Source organism: Camelus bactrianus, chromosome 21 (genome assembly GCF_048773025.1).
Source record: "Camelus bactrianus isolate YW-2024 breed Bactrian camel chromosome 21, ASM4877302v1, whole genome shotgun sequence".
Taxonomy (NCBI): Eukaryota; Metazoa; Chordata; class Mammalia; order Artiodactyla; family Camelidae; genus Camelus; species Camelus bactrianus.
Window position 1 is genome coordinate 5,024,197 of NC_133559.1, and position 19,805 is coordinate 5,044,001.

Below are 19,805 nucleotides of genomic sequence, written 5' to 3' on the forward strand. Positions count from 1 at the left end.
TGCTTTAATTCAACACAGCTTTATCCTTATTGATACTCACTTTTCCCATCTTTGGTCAGTGGAAACTTTCACATTGTTCCTGAGCCCTGAGCCCCTGTATTTGGTGCGACGCTAGTGCTCTTTCATAGCTTCTCTTCTTTCTCATAAGACGAGCCATTGCAGGCTTATGCCGAACAGTTCCTGCCCCAGACCCGGACCCTTGTGAAAGGGCCCCAGAGAGCTCCCGTGGCCCTGCTATTACACAAGGACACAGTGAGAAGACAGCCATCTAGGAGCCAGGGAGGGGGCCTCACCGGACACTGAACCTGCCAGCGTCTTGATCTTGGACTTTCCAGCCTCCAGAATTGTGAGAAATAAATTTCTGTTGTTTATAAGCCACCTGGTTTATGGTATTGTGTTACGGCAGTCCAAACAGACTAAGACAACTATCTCACACATGAATCTTATACTCAAAACAGCTAGTTTTCTTCATGTTTCCAGAACATCCATGCTCCTTATCCTCTGCAGTTTTTATTCACTTTTTATGTAACAGTCTTAGCTAACATTTGCTGGACGCCCCAATTACATGCCACTGAATGTGCTATACTCTCTGTGCGTCATTATTTAGTCTTTACAATGCTGTGAGTTAGGTACAATTATTATCCTCACTTTAGAGGAAAAGTTAAGTTCTGAGAGGTTTTATAACTTCCTCAAGAGAACAGAACTGGTTGCTGACCTGGGATCGAACACAGTTTTAAAGTAGCACTTTTCTAACAGGATCATTTTGCCTCCCGCTGTCTGGAATTCCCTCCTGCATTGCTGCCTCTTGAAATCCTATTCCTTCTTCATGGTGTTACGGAAACGACAGGCCAGCCAAGAAACAAGCTACACTCAGAGGGATGGAGTACTCAGATGTATTACGCCGATGGGCTCAGAGGGGCTTCTGCTCCGAGGCTCTGAGCACCTCCAAGATGTCTGAATGAGGTTTTACAGGGTTAATTACAATCTTGGGTTATTCGGCCAACAGGCATAGAACAGCTTTAGCAGCATCATTATCACAAAAGTAGAGGCAGGGAGGCAGCAAACCAACTTTTCAAGGCTAGATATGTCTCTCTGAAAATCCAGCTGGCTAGCAAAAAAAAACATGAGCAAGGAATCAGCAAAACAACACTTATTAACTTAGATTTACGAGTTAGCCCAGCACAGCTTTTTCTTCACAATGGCCCGTCTCGGAAGATATCTCTTCCAAAAACACCTTTCTTTATTCCGAACTTCATGTCTCTTTTTGAACCTCTGCAGCACTTTGAGACTCTCTGGTGGCAGACTCATAGATTCTGAGAACAGAAAAAGCATCCTCTTAATTCTCTACCTAACATCACAATTATTTACGTCTTTGCCATACAAATCTACCTGTTAGCCCCTTAAGTACAGGAGTTATGTGTATCTTGCTCATCTTTGTATCCTCCATGGTATAGAAGGCAATGATACAGTAAGCATTCAATAAATATCTACTGCTGTGATTTAAATTATTTCAACAGCCTTCGATCCAGTCTACCTTGCAATCTCATTCTGTACATCACTGCCAGATTGTCCTTCTAGACCACATTTTTATTGCGCCATTTTCTACAAATGCTTTCTGTTTCCTGCTGCATTTCCTCATAATCTGGCTCATCCTTAAGCATTTTACTCAATTTAGAACAGATTTTTTTAAACTTTCACCCTCTTCTGTAGTCAGGCTGGTCTTGCGGGACCCCACATTGCACAGTCATTTGGGCCTTTCTGAAATGGCCCTCCCCGTCCCTTGGCCTCCCTACCTTGCGAGATCTACTTCAAGCACAGCCTTTCCCAGTCTTCTCTGACTACCTCACCATCTTCCATTGCTACATACTTTTAAGAAACAAGTTGTACCAAGCAGTTGTGAACTTAGTTTCTATTTGTATCATAAGTTGGTTTCATCTCATCAGCTGATTTGTGAATACAGGATACTGTCTTACTTACCTTTGTGTTGTTTGTGGTTTCATACGTGTTGAGGTCATAGCTAATAAATATTTATTGGACTAATTTTCTAATTATAATCTTTTACATGTTTTATCTTCACTTCAGATTCATCACTCACATGGCAGTGGTGTCTGAAGCTTTTAGCCTTAGGTTTCTCTGCTTCTTTTGCTCTGCTCCTGGTATATAAAAGTCTATAAACATAGTATTTAAAAACATTAGGGGAACATGTTGTTACACAGTCTGTCCTCATGTACACTTCATGCATTTTATAAAATTAAAACTCATCCTGCAACATTCTAAAACCATAAATCGTTTTTTTGCACAGTAGTTTCCTTTGAAATGGGGGCATACTTGCTGTTGCAAATTTATTTAACTGTAGAGATTAAAAAAAAAGAGAGGAAATATGCAATAGTACATTACTAAATCTCATCCAGAGCGCTGCCTCCCTGCCATCACAGATGAAGAAACGTGTCCCGAATGATGTCGAAAAGGGAAATGAAAACAAAATAAGGAAGTCTAGTGCCTTCTCCAGGTTTTAAAGCCATCATCTTTTAGCCTTGTGCACCCTGCAAGTTAGCTGCTTCAAGTTTCTCTGAGGAACTATCTGGTTTGATCTGAAAGAAACAGACTTTGAATTTTCGAATGATACTGATGCCAGTTTTATTCTCTGTTAATTTACCCAAGCGATTAGCTTTGTGCTGGGAATTTAATAACAGACATTATTTGCATAGTTAAAATAGCTCACTTGTTACTGACCCTTCTGCCCAAGAAGTACACAAAGGTGAGGTGAAGAGTGCCCTTAATAATGTATAGGAGACTAGAAAATTAATTAACTTTATATTAAAATTATCCAGTTTATACTCTCAGGAGAAAGAAAATAGCATTCTTGAATCACTGGGGAAAGTAGGCATGTTTTCACTGAAAATATACATTATTTCTAATACTTTCTGTATAGATTACCTGCTCGGTGCATTATTTGCTGGATTATTGGATCCCAGTAGACATCCCTCATTGTCCTGGGTGCCTCTCTGCCACTCGGCAATGTGCTCACAGAAGGAAGGTTAATTTTACCGAGAGATCAAAATAAGACATAACTAAAGCTTCCTGGGGTGCCAAAGATGAGACCATTCCCCCAACAAATACGTAACACCTGTTGGAACACACTTGATGTGTTACAATCGGTTACAAGGTAAGTCACAAGAAATTCGTTAGTAATAATAAAGTACCAAAATTTGTAAGTGATATTTAAAAATTAATTAGAGTAGATTCAGCTTATCTCAGTAATAACATCACTTTGGTGTATGTACATTCCACTATGCTTTCTGAGAGAGGAAAGAGTTTATGGAAAGCTACCAGAGACTAACATTATTTTGTGAGTTTAGAAATGTGTCACAAATGTGAACATCTGACTTCCCAATGGAGGTGGAGAAAAACCTGAGCTCAAGCATGTCTCAAAGTGGACATTACTTGTTTTTGTTACCTAGCTTCCATTTCCCTTTCTTGTGGCAATAGCATCCTGATTTTTAAATGGGGCCCCGCACCCCCCAACACACACTCGGGAGGTTAAGGGAGAAGCAACATTTCCCCTAGCTCCAGAGGTGGGCACAGGTCCCAAGGCTAGCCCATCATAGCTTTGCATCCTTCTGGCTACAGTGACTAGGAAAATTCTTTGGCCATGGGAATGAGCAAAAGAAGTTAAGCCAAGTCTACTGAGCTGTTGTAGAAATTGTATTGCCAAAGAATCTCCAAGCCTAGCAGTCTATTGCCTTTCTAGATTCCCAACTTGTACCAAATTAAAGTTGAGTAGTCAGTCTCCAGAAAGACATTTACACCGTGCCCACCTCTGGCATAGCCATGGAGAATAAGGACAAATAAGATCTTTTAGCAGGAAGGCCCCGGGTGATGGTGACAATAAGGAAGTTTCCCAGGGAACAAATCTGGGGGTTCACAATCAGCTGGCCAAGAAACTGACTCCACCACCAGGGAGGGAGTCTTCTGTATTTCTGCCTGGTTGGGTATGATGTCTGCTATGGATCAGTGACAACTGTGTACCATTTTTCATTCATTTGCTGCTTTCCGGGATTAGACTTTCCTTGTAGTTACCCTTTTGCTTCTTCTGCATCATTTTTTAGATAGATTAAATTATAGGTAACTTAAGTTTTAGGTTGTCAGGCCTCAAGGGTCCATATCCAAACTTGATGAGGAAGACTATACACACCAGCCAGAAATCCTGGTCTTAGAACAGAACACAGTAATCAGATAAGGCCCTGGGTTGTCTCATGGGGGCCGGGACATTGCTTACCACTTTTAATATTTGTATGAACACTCTTTAACAACAGCCATTCACCCCTTACTTCTTTTCCAACAGAATTCTAATTTTGTCTAGAGAACTGCTCTCTCGAGGGCCATGGGCTAAAATGAAGTCAGAGAGATAGCCTGGGACCAGATCATGCTTGTAGGCCACTTAAGAATTTTTGTACTATATTCTAAATTCACTAAAATATAAGCTCCATGAGGTCTTGGATTTTTGTCAGTGTCCCAGAACAGTGTCTAGCAGGTTAAGTAAATGAAAGTATAATGGGAGGGCTTTGCACAGGGAAGTGATATGATCTGTTATTCAGAGAACAGACTACAGTGTGGTTGCAGCAGAGCAGAGTGCGGCATGGAAACAGGAGAGCAGTAGGGCTGCTGCAGGATCCAGGGGAGAGATGATGGGGACCTACACTGGGGATCTGGGTCGTGGCTGATGTAAAGAAGTGGCCAGATTCACATATTTTAAAGACAGAGGGACAGAATTTTCTAATATGGACTGTAAGAGAAGCAGAGGAAACCAGAATAACAACAAAGTAATTGTTATTAAACATTGAGCAATGTTTAACTCAAAATCACATGGCTGGATGATAAAGCTTTAGTCACTAGACCTCTCTTTGATTCCTTGTTTTAAATTGCAGTAAAATATATATACATATATATATATATAACATAAAATTCACCATTTTAACTATTTTTGAGTATACACTTAAGTGGCATTAAGTGCATTCATTATGTTGTGTAACTATTGCCACGATCTATTTCCAGGACATTTTAAAAAAAAAGATTGTGTTTTTTAGAGCAGTTTTAGGTTCACAGCAAAATTGAGCTGAAAGTACAGAGAATTCCAAAATACTCCTTGCCCCTACACACTCATAACCTCCACTTAGAAATTATTCCTTGTTCCAAACCGAAAATTTGTACCCACTAAGCAATAACTCGCCAGTCTCCCTCCTCCTAGCCCGTGGTAATAGCCCTAGCCTATTTATTTTCTGTCTCTGTGAATCTGTCTATTTAAAATCCTTCATGTAAGTGAAATCATTTGTCCTTTTGTGTTAGGCTTATTTCATTTATCATGTTTGCACTGTCCTCCTATATTGTATGTATCAATACTTCATTTCTTTTTAAAGCTGAATAATATTTCATTTCCTGTATATACCACATTTTATTTATCCATTCACCTGTTGATGTGCACTTGGGTAGTTTCTACCTTTTGGCTGTTGTGAATAATGGTGCTAAGAACACTGGTGAACCAGTACCTGTTTAAGTTCCTGCTTTCAATTCTTCTGGATATATATCTAGGAGTGAAATTCTAGATCATATGGTAGTTCTGTTTAACTTTATGTGGAACTATCAAACAAATAATTGCACCATTTTACATTCCCATCAGCATGTACCAGAGTTTCAGTTTCTCCAAATTCTTCCCACACTATTTTCTGCTTTTTTGTAATAGCCATCATAATGTGGTAGTTCTATGTTTAACTTTTTGTGGAACTATCAAACAAATAATTGCACCATTTTACATTCCCATCAGCATGTGCCAGAGTTTCAGTTTCTCCACATTCTTCCTGCACTATTTTCTGCTTTTTTGTAATAGCCATCATAAAAGGCGTGAAGTGGTCTCTCACTGTGGTTTCGATCTGTATTTCTCCAAGGCTGGTGATAAGCATATTTTCATGTGCTTATTGACCATTTGTGTATCTTCTTTGGGGAAATGTCTGTGCAAGTCCTTTGCCTATTTTTGCATTGGGTTGTTTGTTTTCTATTGTTGCTGAGTTGTAGTTCTTTATATTTTCTGGATATTTAATTTAATATATGATTTGCAGACATTTTCTCCCATTTTGTCGCTTGTCTTTTCACTCTCTTGAGTGACATTTTGATGCAGAAAAGTTTTTTTAACATGAATATACTTTTTTAAACTCTAAAAAATTGAAGTATAGTCAATGTACAATGTTGTGTCAATTTCTGGTGTACAGAACAATGCTTCAGTCATACATGAACATAAATATATTAATTTTCATATTGTTTTTCATTATAGGTTACTGCAAGATATTGAATATAGTTCCCTAAGCTATACAGAAGAAACTTGTTGTTTATCTGTTTTATTATATAATAGTTAGTATCTGCAAATCTTGAACTGCTAATTTATCCCTTCCCATCCTCTTTTCCCCCTGGTAACCATAAGTTTGTTTTCTATGTGTGTGAGTCTACTTCTGTTTTGTAAATAAGTTCATTCATGTCTTTTTTTTTTTTTTAAGATTCCACATATGAGTGATATCATATGGTATTTTTCTTTCTCTTTCTGGTTTGCTTCACTTAGAATGATGATCTCTAGGTCCATCCATATTGCTGCAAATGGCATTTTTAATTCTTTTTTATGGCTGAGTAGTATTCCACTGTATAAATACATCACAACTTCTTTATCCAGTCATCTGTCAATGGACATTTAGGTTGTTTCCATGTCTTGGCTATTGTATACAGTGCTGCTGTGAATATTGGGGTGCCTGTGTCTTTTTGCATTAGAGTTCCCTCTAGATATAAGCCCAGAAGTGGGATTGCTGGATCATATCATAAGTCTATCTTTAGTTTTTTGAGGAATCTCCTGGCTTCTCCATGAAATCAATTACAAGAAAAAAAAAAAGTATGTGTGTTTGGGGGGAGTGCAGGTTGGGGAGGTGACTGTCAAAAAATACAGCAGACTTAATAACAACCAAATTCAATGTGTAAAACTGTTTCAATACTAATTTGAGTAAACTGACAGTAAAAAGACACCTTTAAACAACTGGAGAAATTTTTAAATGGACTAGATATTAAATTATATTAAGAAATAATTATTAATTTTGTAGATGTGCTAATGGTATGATGGTTATACTAAAAAAATCCTCACTCAGAGATTTATAGTGAGATATTTATGAGTAAAGTGATATCTGGGATTTGCTTTAAAATGCTGAAAAAAAATGGAGGGATAGATGAAACAAAATTGGTAAATGTGCTGATTTACTATTAGCCAGCTAAGTTCCTTCAGAATTAATACTGCTTGGAAATCATTATAAAGAGTTTCAATTTCTCCTTTTGGTGACAGCAAAATTTTGGGTTCTAGAACGCTGGAAACGGCCTTCAGCTATTTCTCAGGACCCAGGATCACATGTCACTCGATCTGGTCTCCATACAGATAGAATTAAATATTGAAATCTTTTTATATCCATTTAATCCCTGAAACTTAGTACAATTCTTAATACCGAGTAGTAAGCACTTGATAAACGTTGGTTGAAGGAATGAGCAAATAAATGAATTAAGATGTATTGTTTATGGAACAGTCTCTCCAAACAAACTGTGAGCACATCAAATATAAGGAATATGTTTTATTCATCTTTTTGTCTACAGGACCTAGCTAGTATCTGACACAAGATGAATGTTTACTAAATAGCTATTTATTAAATTATAGATGAGAGATAAATATGGTTTACTTTGAAAATGCAAAGAAAGAAACAGAAAACACATTTGTTGTATCTTGTAAACTCGTACCAAACATTTGTGAATAGATTTATTAATTGGGGTGGAAAAAATAGAAAGTTCTACCTTTAAGAAATAGAAGTAAATATGGAAACAGAAGTCAGGTCACCTTAGTCCTCTAGAGTTGGTAGAGCTAACTAGTCTCTGTGAGTGAGAATCTAGTCTATCTGAAGCTCTCTAGCTCCTACTTGCGCAGCGTCAGCCCCAGGATAACACAGTCAGGGCAGGCTGTGGTTACATGTCTCAGCCCAAGAATGCATACCTGTTAGGGAAATTCCTATTGTGGCCACAACGGAAAAATAAAGACCTAGGGGGAAAAGAAGAAAAGTAGTAGGAGTGTCACTTGAAGCACAAACAAAGAGGGAAATTGAACGGACGATCTCTGCATCTGCTTCAAGAAAGGCACACCAATTCCCTCCCAAAGTACATCGGTGTGCTGCACCATTGCGGAAGGGACGGAGGAGCAGGACGGGGTTGGCTGACTGAAGTCACATCTTGGGGAAGCTGGCCAGGTTGGCAATGCCACAAGCGTTGTTCTTATTCCGAGCCATGAGGATATAGCCTTTGTTCCCCCAGTTTTCTCCCCAGCTGTAGGAACCAATCAAGGAAAACACTTAGTACCCTTACTTTATTCATTAAAACATTTACTGAGTATTGTGCTAGGTACTGATGGTTTACAAAATGAATAAGACAGTTTTCACCTTTAAAGAGGTGAAAGTCAAGAAATGGAGAGAAGGCATGGTGCTACAGGACAGACTGCTTCTGATTAAGGGGACCAAAAAAGGCTTAACAAAAGAGGTGGCATTGGAGCTGAGCCCAGAGGCAGATAGAATTTGGACCTGTGGAAATGGGAAGCCAGCAGGGGAGGGTGAAATGAGTTAACAGAGACTGGAAAGCATGGGTCATGCGTTAAGATCACGTAGCTGAAAAACAGGGTGCCTGGCAGGGTACAGTGGGAGGTCAGGCCGCATGATCTTTCCTGCCAGGCTAAAGAGTTGGCGCTGTGGCTCCTCATAATGTGGGAGACACTGAAGTTTTTGAATGGGAGAGTGAAATAATTCAGTTTTGTGTTTCATGAATCTTGCAAATGTGATTCTAGAGCATAAGAAAGAGGCAAGAGATGCTGAAACTGGTGACCTTGGTTTGGGAGTAAACCCACAGAAGAGAAGAATGAAGCTCTGAGAACAGGTATGACTGCTAAGGGGACAAGTGGAGAGACTGGAAGATTAGACAGAGACAGAGAGAGAGAGGGAGGGAGGGAGGAGATTGGTCTGTGTATCTTCCTAAATTGTTTTCATGAATTTTCTGTCCTTTTTCCCCCAACCAAAAAATTCTCCAGTTACCCAATACATTTGACTTAAGACCTGGACCTGGACCTTTTTCCAGGGGACCCTGCCTGGGTGTGTCCCTTACTATTCCCAGCTCTCCTGGATGCAGCCCCACCCTTGACACTTGATCAAGAAAGGACAGGGTAAGGGCTTGCACTGCGAGTCAAGAAAGGGCGATCACAAGACAGAAGCTGTGGGAGAAGGAACACCTTCTTAGAAAGATGCCCTAGGTGATATAAAAAGTTGCTTTAGGTTGGAGGCAACTCCAAGCCTCACGTTCTATCCTGCCAATGCTCCAGGCAGCAAGCCCAACCTGGTTACACTGCTGCATTGGTTTCGGCACTCCTCAGAGTCTAGGATTCCTGCTCCTTGGAGGGCACCAAGGACAGAAAATTTAATCAGTGCTATGCCAGGCTGGTGTTGCCCAAGAAGGAAAGGAAAAGAATAATTCCTGTAAGTCTGCTCCCTGACAAAGTCACAAGGAGCTAAAGAGAAATGGGGATCCAAGGTGCCCTGCATTTTTATTTGCTCCCAATAATAGGGAAAGAAACATTAATGTTTGCTGTTGTTCATATCTACCTTCTGAAAAGCATTTCTCTTCACAGACTTCAAAATCTTTGAGCAGTTCTTATATACATCCACCCTAAGGATCTGGAAGAGCAGAAAGTTCTACAAGGGGATATGCAACCTTTCCATTGTTGACACGGTTCCCTACTGCTTATAGACGGACTGATGACGGAAACCTCCCTAAGAAATCGATCACATAAGATATAAAAAAGAAAGAAAAATATGTGTATATAATTCCAAAGCTCCTGCTGGTTCTTGGTGCTACTTTATGTTCTTGTTCACTAGGTCTGGCTTTCTAAGGGGGCTGGGAGATGACTGAAGACCGACATCTGCTCTTTGTTTGTGTCTGTGACTAAGCACCCTGAGCAGTGAGCAGCTGCCCAACACATACTTTTAGTACTGCTGTCTGGCCATTAAGTGCTAGAATTAATAGCCTTTGATTGGGATGGTAGAACTGAAAGGTCTGAGAAAACTTTCTCTTGATTTGAGAGAGGAAAAAAAAGGAATATTGGGAAGTTGGAGTTGAGGTCTAGTGTTAGGAGGGTAATCGAGTGACAAACATGGTGTTCCCATCATTACCTGTTTTTAATTATCCAGTGCTTGTTTCCCTTCTGAATCCCATATCCCACTGCCAAAACCGCGTGGTTCAGATTAGCGCCATTGCAGTTTTCATCGTAATACACACCTAGGAAACCAACAATTGACATGAAGCTTTCCCCAATCCAAGGGCTGCCCTGTGAGGTCTCCCACTCTAGGAGACCCTCTGCAGAATCCCATGCCAGTCAGGAGGGTTTACAACAGAGATGCTCTGGGCTGTGGCAGCTGTTTCTCTCTGGCAGACTCAGACTGAATATGGAAACAAGTACTGCAAATGCTCAATACGCTTTGAGAAGCTGCCAAGCCCACATCATAGGAGATAGTTTATTGTGCTCTGTAGGAACAGCTCCTTACCTTTACTGTAAAACTGGAAGGAGGTCAGGCTTGCATCAATGGCCACAGAGATGGGTCCCACTCGGGCCACTGCCCTCTTTAAGGCTTTTTCGTTTCCCTCAGGGATCTCTCTGTACCCTCTGCACTTAGCTGCCTTGCCTGTTGGATTGTACATACAACTTTCATCCTGGAAAAAACAAGGTTGAAATATGACTAGGATTAAGCAACAGGCAATGAAACGGTGAGTAAGAAGTTGTGCCAATGTTTTGGGTGTTGTCAGGGGCAGAAAGCTAGAGTCTTTAGAGAGAGTCTGTCCATTTTAGACAACTGTTAAAAAAGAATGTGAAAAGTGGATACCTTGTACTGTACACAAAAATCAGCCCCAGGTGGTTTTAAAACATAAATGTGAAAGGAAACACTGTAAAACTTTAAAAAGAGAATATTTTTATTACCTCAGGTTAGAGAAATATTTCTGAAATAAGATTTTTTCGAAACACAAGTAATCTTCTGGCGATGTAGTATGTGTGAGCCTCGATAGGCAGCAGGGAGGCACCACCTGCTGTGTGGGGAGGAGGCCAAGGTCAAGGTCCAGCTAGAAGGAGGGCCTGGGTCCCATGAACATACTTCAGGGAGCTATGAGGCAGAGTTTTGGTTGGACCCTTGTGCTCTCATGAGAGGTAGAGATAAAAGCACATAACATGACACTAAAACAAATTAGTAAGAACTTAGCGATTTAGCCTGTGAATTTCCAACACTATGGTTCGCAGGTCTAGTTAACGATTATATGTTTCATTGCCAAGCCACAATTATGGAATCTAATGACAACCCATGTCCAGGTGGTATATTCTTTTTGGCAACCCATTTTCCTACAGACTACCCCTTCAAAATCCTAAAGTTGTATCTACAAGAATACATTATCTAAATATTAACAGTAATGGGAGCATTTGATGATATTCTATGATTACAGTAGTCTCCTGTCTTAATAACTTCCCAAGATTCATTTGTCCTCTGCCATATGATCCAAACCCTTGATGCTTCCTAGTGCCAAAAATTGCACAGATCTACAAGTAAGATAAATTATCTAGGGAGTGGACTCAGAAGGATGTCATGTGATGATACATTAAAGTAAAAATAATCTGTATAATGGCTAGAATTAAATTACTGTATTATCTGGCTGCTGCCTTATCAGATTTTTTTTAAATTTTGTTTTTCTTTACCTCCTTCCACTCATTCACATATTCATATGAGAAGACATTCTTTCAGTTTTGGAAAATAACTGCTTTTAAAAATGGTGAAGTACATAAACAGAACAGTAGTCCAAGATTCAGAATGTTAAAAATGGAACACATATTTTATATGGTCAATTCTTCATTTTAATTGATTATGGCACCAAAATCATTCCATGTTGCTCTAAAATGCTGAAGAGATTATTTGAGGGGGCAGGAGAATAGAAATTATAAATCAATTGATCCTTGTATTCTAAAATAGGGTATCAAATGTTATGTAATTTTCATTTAAATTATTCAGAGTCCCTGAGCTATTAAACTATCTCTCAAAAAACTTGTTACTATAGTACTGAATAAATGAGGCAAACTGTCAGTGGGTAAGTGATCAACTACTAGTTCTAACAGTATTTAATTTATTTTTCTTTAATATAATTAGATAAACCTTTAAGTTGGTTGCCTGGATTAATTAATATGGAAAAAATTGTAAACATGAATTTGTTTTTTGTATATATTGTTGGAATTTATTTAATTTTTTGATATCAAGTGACAACCAAAAGTTGTCAAAGGATATTTGACAATTTAAAAAAAGATTATTTTGCCATGTCATCTCACTCATCAGCCCAATGTATTCAGAATTAAAAGGCTAATCTGTTAGAGCAGCTTCACTATGCTGAATCTTACAGTAGCAGCCCCAGAGTTCAAACATGGACTTAGGACCCAGCAGCTCTGAAAACTGTATACATATTAAAGAATTTTCCAGGTACAACCTCCAATTTCTCTGCCTTGTATCCCCTGACAGCTAAAAAACCATAATATGGAACAATACTGGTATGATATTGATAAAATACAGTACTGTTTTGATGTGGCCAATGTCATGAGAATGTGGTGAAGTGATGTTTCTATGTTGGTTGTTGAGTATCCAGCAAAATTGATTTGTTCCATCATTTACACTAATGAGCATATTACTGCAACAGACATCATTTCATATGACTAAATATGAAAATAAAATGTGTTTGCTATTGGATTTCAAAAAAGGAATTAAAATCACAAAGAAAAAATTAATAAATTTACTACAATAACATTAAGAACTTTTCTGGATTGAAAGACATCACAAAGAGAATGAAAAGATAAATTGACCCACAACACACATAGTATTAGTATCCAAATATCTTTTAAAAATGACTAAAAATCAGTAAAAAAGAGAACACAACCTAATTAAAAACAGGCAAAAGATATAAACAGTCAATTCACTGAAGAAGATATGCAGATGTCCAGATAAGCATACTGATGAAGGTGTGAATTAATGAGATTTCTAATACAAGTACAGGCGGGAAAATAAACCTTCCCAAATACTTTGGTAAACAATTTGACATTCTCTGGTAAAGCTGAAGACGCATGTACCCTAAGACTCAGACAATTCTGTTCTTAGGTGTTATATTCTAGTAAAGAAATTCTTGCACATGTGCATAGAAGACAGGCCTGGGAATGTTCACAACAGGTAAGCAGATCTGACAGATCTTGGCTCTGCTACATAACTCGTGGTTTAAATTTGAATATACTATTTTCTCTTCTCAAGTGTCAATTCCGTCACCTATAAAGTGAGGATAAGCCTACCTTACAGGGCTGTTATGAAGATTAAATGAGAAATGCACTAAGCATGTGGCTTAGCACATGATAGCCATCATCTGTATTACTCAGATTTACTATCTCTGCTTCAAAGGCTCCTGTTGCAAAGGCCCCATATTATATTATCTATCAACCCCATGTATATAAAAAGCCCTCAGCTCTTCTTCCTTTCAAGTAAGAAAAATCTTCCTATTAATAAAGGACATAATAGGAGGAAATGAGTTGATCTCCAAAATTGCAATAAATATGAAGCAACTTTTTTTCTTTTTTTATACACATTAGCATATTAACTTACATAATTTGCTTAAATGTTCCCCAAACCCACACTAATATTATAAAAAAAGCCATGTAATTCATGAAATTAGGATGATGGGTTTGAAGATTTGTGATGGAAGCGGTAGGAGTTGAGCAGAGAGTTATAGAGACCTACTCAGAGATCTATGCAATAAACCTGTCCTGTTTTTCTCCAGGACCCTTGGTAGCCTAAGCTCCACAAATTCTCCCAGACTATGTGGATCTTCATGGCTTTCCATGGGAAATTATACCATCAAGAATGCCAGATAGGGTAACAGAAAACATGGTTTCTGCAATTGTTTCGATTACAAAATGTCATGCTGGGGAAGGAGGAGCCATTGCAGAACTGCATGACTGTGCAGGACAGTCTTACCTGTCCCACATATGGGTAGGCATCTTCAGAGTCAATGCCCCGGTTCTTCTGCACATACTGGAAGGCATTGGTCATGTAGCCCCCTCCGCAGCCATCATTCTCAGACACACAGTCCACCAGGTTCTGGGGACTCAGATTTAAGAGTTTGCCAGTTTTCTTCTTGAGCTGGCCCTCCAGGGCACCCACAGAGCTAAAAGCCCAACAGGAACCACACTGACCCTGAGAGGCACAACAAAGAAACTATCGGTCATTGCTGTTCACAATTTTTGTTTCTTCCTTCTAACTGCCCAATGAAATTTTATACATTTTATAAATTCCAGCACCTGTCCCTTTTGCTACAAAGTCTTCCTATTTTCCTTCATTTAACCTCTGTGGCATTGTCCTGTTGCTATTGTTGCTACTGATAACTTTTTACTACTGTTACCGTTAGCTGTAGTAAAGCAGAGCAGATACACATCTTCCTCTGATACATTTATCATAAATTGAAAATATAGTAAGTCAAAAATACATTTAATACCCCTAACCTAGCTTAGCCTAGCCTACCTTAAATGTGCTCAGAACACTTATATTATTCTATAATTGGGCAAAATCATCCAACACAAAGCCTATTTTATAATAAAGTGATGAATATCTCATGTAATTTATTGAATACTGCACTGAAAGTGAAAAGTAAAATGACTGTAAGTGTACTGGCTGTTTATCCTCGTGATCATGTGACTGACTGGGAGCAGCAGCTTGCTACCACAGCCCAGAAGCAAGAGAATGCATTGCACTGTCTACTGCTAGCTTGGGGAAAGATCAAAATTCAAATTCGAAGTATAGTTTTCTATGGAATGCCTATCACTTTCACACCATCCATCACGAAGTCAAAAAATCAAAAGGTGAACCATCAGAAGCCGGGCACCAACTGTACTGGCTTTGCAAACCACTAGATGTGTGACCTTGGGTAAATTACTAAATCTCTCTGTACCTCACTTTCCTTATGTAAAATGTGGATAATAATAACATAATGGGATTATGAGCATTAAAAAAGTTAATTCATGTAAAAGATGAATTATGTGTAACAATAATAATCCCTCAAATAGCACTAGCTATTATTATTAGCTCAGGTGGATTATACATTTTTCTTTGTTTCCTGCCCTTTCTATTTTTTAAGATTGAGAATCTCCTGAGGACACAGGTTATGTCTTAGTCATCCTGAATCTCTACTGCCTAGCACTGTATCTGGTAGGTTCCAAAAAAAAATTTGTTGAATGAATGTTAAATCAAGTGTTCATCAGCCTGATATAATCAGCATTTATTAAGGTCGTGGAAAAACTGACATTCTCATGCTGGCAAGAATGTAAGATTGTAAAACCTTTTCTGGAAAGGATTCTCTGTGACTTAGTGATTCCAATTTTAGGATTTATTTTGCAAAAATACTTGTATATGTGCACAAAAATATATGCATATGGGTGCTTACAGCAACACTATTTGTAAAATAAAAAAAAAAAAGAAAGAAAAAGAAACCCCAGAAACAACCCAAATGTACAAAAATAGGGGTAAGTTAAATAACAGAGTAGGCTGTATTTTCTTAGCCTAGGGAGAGGTACCTTACTTCCTTGCCCTCTCTTCCTGGTGCCCTCCTACCTTAAACACAGAGAAACAGAAAAAGGGAGAGGTCATGCCAGCTTACGTATCCACACCCAAGAGAACGGAGGGTACCTGGTTTTTGACAGGAGTAACATATCCCTTCTTTCGATAATCAACAGAGTCTGGGGCTCTGCCTTCCCAGTCTGGGATATAGAGGGTGTCATTACTGTGGGAATGAGACGGGGGTACTTTGAGTCCAGTCATCTTCTGAACCACTTCTTCGCTAGTCTGGGACAAAGAAGAAAGAGGCCAGGCATAAGTGGGGAATCAAGGCAAACAGGGCAGGTAGACCAGAAGCTGAGGCTCAACTCACCATGTCCCCCAAATGGTTCATGGCCAGTTCATACGTATGGACACCAAGAGAGGCCTCAAGATTATGGATGGAAATATGCTTCAGGTTTTTTTCCCAAATTAAACGCCGAGAGATTTCATCCACCTAAACAGAGCATAGTCAGTATTGGCACAGACTGTGTCTGTGTACAAAATTACACATGTAATGTGCAAGTTTTTAGGAGAAGAGATTCGATTTACAATCATAGAGGGTTTACAATCTAGTTGGGGAAGTGACTATGGGATTATTAAGAGCAAGCAAAAAGAAATATGTAAAAATACAAAGAATAGAATGCAAAGCTCTGAAGAGATATATAGAAAAAATGCTTATGGATTAATAGCATTAATCTGAGAAGTCTTCCCAGAAGAGAAATATAAGACAGTTATAAAGAAAAGGAAGGATAGGACTTGATGGAAGGTGAATTGAGGGTAGGAATGAAAAGTATACGTTAACAGGGAACAGGGGCAGGTTTACTTGGTTGGAGTGGTTAAGGTACTGGGATTGAAGAAGGGAGTCTGGAAGCCGGGACTGGAGACCTCAGGTTCCAGCCCTCCCACCGTGCTCCCTTGAGGGCCCCAGGCACCTTGCTGTTATACTGCTTTCTGTAGGTCTTCTTCCATAGCTCCCATTGGGTGTCCAGTATCTCCTCAGGGTATAGAGCGAAGCTCACCACAGGCAGCAATAGTAGAACTTTGAACCCCCACATCCTGGGGAAGGGGATAATTAGGGAAGACTCTTCTATTTGCCAAGGGGTTCCTAGCCTTACTTGGCATGAGGAAATAGCTGGAACCTTTTTACCCAGCTATGTGGTTCTTAACCTTCAGGAAGCAGTCTCCCATGAGAAGCTAACAAAAATTCGCAACCCACTGTAGTCCCTCTCACCAGAAAAATGAATGCACATACAATAATTCTGGGGAGTTCATGAACCCAAAGTTAAGAATCCCTTCCTGTGGACCATGAGGCAGAGGAAAACTAGGCTTTGGTAAACAAAGAATTGAGGGTGGTTTCCATATGATAAAACAATAGTCAGGAGGGGTCTGGGTTTGGATGCAGTGCTGATATGTCTGGTTCAGTATTTTGCTTTGGGAGATTCAGCGCGCGCACGCGCGTACACACACACACACACACACACACACACACACACACACACACACACACAAAGAACAGCATAGACAACCAGAAATGGGGTAGAAAATTGACAATCGGGATGGGCTCAGGACCTGTCTCCTTCAATGTCCCCAGAATACACAAAGGAGAGATTTCCAATAAATTTTGCTTCCTGATTACTTTTTCAAGGCATTCTTTTGTTTCTTGTCTAAAATTTGATACTTCTGAGCTCGCCAGAGGAGGACAAGGGAGAAACTGATAGCATTTCCTATTCTCTAACTATGAGATGTTTAAGGTCTCCTCAGTCTTCATATGCATTTCTTCCTCCTTTCTCTTCCTTCTCCCTCCTCCGGCAGGAAACTGTCCTAATTTCAACCAGCTGCGGTGGGCAGGGAAGTTTTCCTTTCTTCTTCTAACAAAAAACGCCCCCAAACCTCTGTGACTGCCTCACAGGACAAAAAGCCACAGGACCAAAGTCTGTTAGAAGAACATTAAGACAGAGGAGCAATGTTCTGCGATCACTGAACACACAGCTTCTCAGAAGTTTGCTTTAGCTTCATTCACTTTTTTCACCGGCTTTCTAATTACGTGTCCTCCATTTTAAAAACAATTTTGTCCATAGCAGGTAATACAGCTTGCATAATTTTTGAATTTGTAGTCTTTTTGTTACCTGTGCAAACTGGAAAACGGCCAGCAGCACATTTAAGTATTAAGCGCTTTGACATGTCTCAAAAGTGTAGAAGTGTTTACTGAGCTGCCACCTCCCTGCACCACTCCTCCTCCCTGCTAGAAAAGTTAACTCTTTTGGTACCTTTGCCCCAAATAAAAAAGCCCAAGAGGCCACTCTGAGAATATAAGATGTCCTATATTCTTTGCTTTCACTAACAACTTTGTATACATACATATATACATATTATGGATGGAATCCTAAAGATTTCCAGGCAGATTTTATTTGGCCAGGAATTGACCTAAGAAGCATCACTGTTTTCATCCAGAGCCTGTAAAGTTCATTTTGATCCCCAAATCCCTACACCCCTAATACTCCTAAAAATGGAGAACTGGCAGATAGGAGAAGCTAAAAGATCTAGGAAACTGAAAATGTTACCTGCTGACGGAGTCTGTTCTCTGGGCTCGTCTCGGCAGGGAAGTGTGGATAATGTGGACGGATGACTAGGGATGCTGGATTTATTCCACCAGGATTGCGGAAGTCAGCTCCAACTGCTGGCTGGAAAATTTGGATGGGGAGGGCAGTGCAGACAGAAAGGCTGAGAGGGGGGTTAGGGAGGAAGGAAGGAGGCAGTGGGTTTGCATTGTTTCTGTGTGTACATGTGGAGCATGTGTACCACGGTGGAGAGTTCTTAGGTATTTAGTTTTACATGGCTGTCTGCCTTTGAGGGCAGACAAAAAAAAGACCTCAATACACATCGCCCGAGTTGGGGCTTACCTTCTCTTTGGTGGATAAATAGACACAGTCCTGATCTCCCTCATCCTTCGTCTTTATATCATTTATTATGCTGCGGGATTACATCTTTTCTTGCCCTTTTCTTGTTGTTACTCATCTCTCCAACTCTGAAACCTCAATTTTCAAATTTGTGTCTGACCCTCACGTCAGGGATGAGGAAACGAACACAAAAGGCTAGAAAGGAGTATGGAAGGGAAACCATAGGCTCCAAAAACACTTGTGCTTTGTAAGCTTATTGGCTAAAAGCTGTCATTGCTCCCAGGCTGGGGAATAGCCTTCCCAGCCTAACACGGCTTTGCTGAGAATATACCCAGAAAATTCAGAAGAAATCAGTTCTAAAAGTAACCAAAAACAGTAACCCTGGTTTTTTATGAGAGCCCTTGAATCGATGCCATAAGCACTGATAAACTCACATGTGGCTTTTCTTTGTTGCTAAAACTCTCAGCTGGTGGGATGCCTGATGAACATTATCTGTCTCAATTATTAAAATCCCTGATCCAGGTCCAAATCATGTGAGCTTCTCCAAATGCTTCCCTCAACATCGAGGCATGTGACAGATCATAAGAATCTAGTTCAGTTCCTAAACCACATCCCCATTTTCTTCCATAAACAGATGTGAGGGAAGAGAAAAAAAGAGTCTTTGGAGCAAAAAGGGTAATACATGGGATGTAGATTCAGTTTCTAGCTGGATTTCATACAGACTCTCAGGAACACGGGTTTACACCTATTGGTTTTAAGATTTCCTAATGAAACACATGGTCCTAGAGGGAAACCAGGTCTAGACCTGCATGGTTTAAATTTCCCCGTTCCTAACTCCTTTAAATCCAGAAGGGGAAACACTAGAAGAACACTGGAAGAAGTCCAGATGTGCCCTCCTGGTCCCAAGTCCTAAATTCACCCCTCTCCCAAGGACGTGGGCAATCCCCTACCTCCCCATCCACGGTCAGATGTCCCTGCTGATTTTACTCAGAATGAGTCAGGATCAGGAGGACAACCAAGGAATGCTGAGTGATCAGAGCCCTATGATTTCTGATGCCTGAAATTATAGTCATACTGTGCTTTATGCTTGCATACTTGCAGCTCAAGCTATAGATTCAACCAGTTTGTGGGTGTTTGTTGTTTATGAGCT

The 19,805-nt window shown here is 39.7% G+C and overlaps 1 protein-coding gene and 1 pseudogene across 1 annotated transcript; one reads left to right on the forward strand and one right to left on the reverse strand.

Moving 5' to 3' along the window:
- Positions 1–7,634: 7,634 nt before the first annotated feature.
- CTSK (cathepsin K) lies at positions 7,635–19,712 on the reverse strand. The gene is made up of 8 exons (XM_010958470.3): positions 18,320–19,712; positions 16,691–16,814; positions 16,090–16,212; positions 15,849–16,004; positions 14,145–14,363; positions 10,647–10,812; positions 10,275–10,380; positions 7,635–8,388 (listed from the first exon to the last, which is right to left on the reverse strand). Exons 2-8 carry the CDS (start codon positions 16,811–16,813, stop codon positions 8,289–8,291), a joined length of 993 nt encoding a protein of 330 aa, XP_010956772.1. The 5' UTR covers position 16,814; positions 18,320–19,712; the 3' UTR covers positions 7,635–8,288.
- LOC123617878 (ubiquitin-conjugating enzyme E2 D3 pseudogene) lies at positions 11,410–11,738 on the forward strand (annotated as a pseudogene).
- Positions 19,713–19,805: the final 93 nt, after the last annotated feature.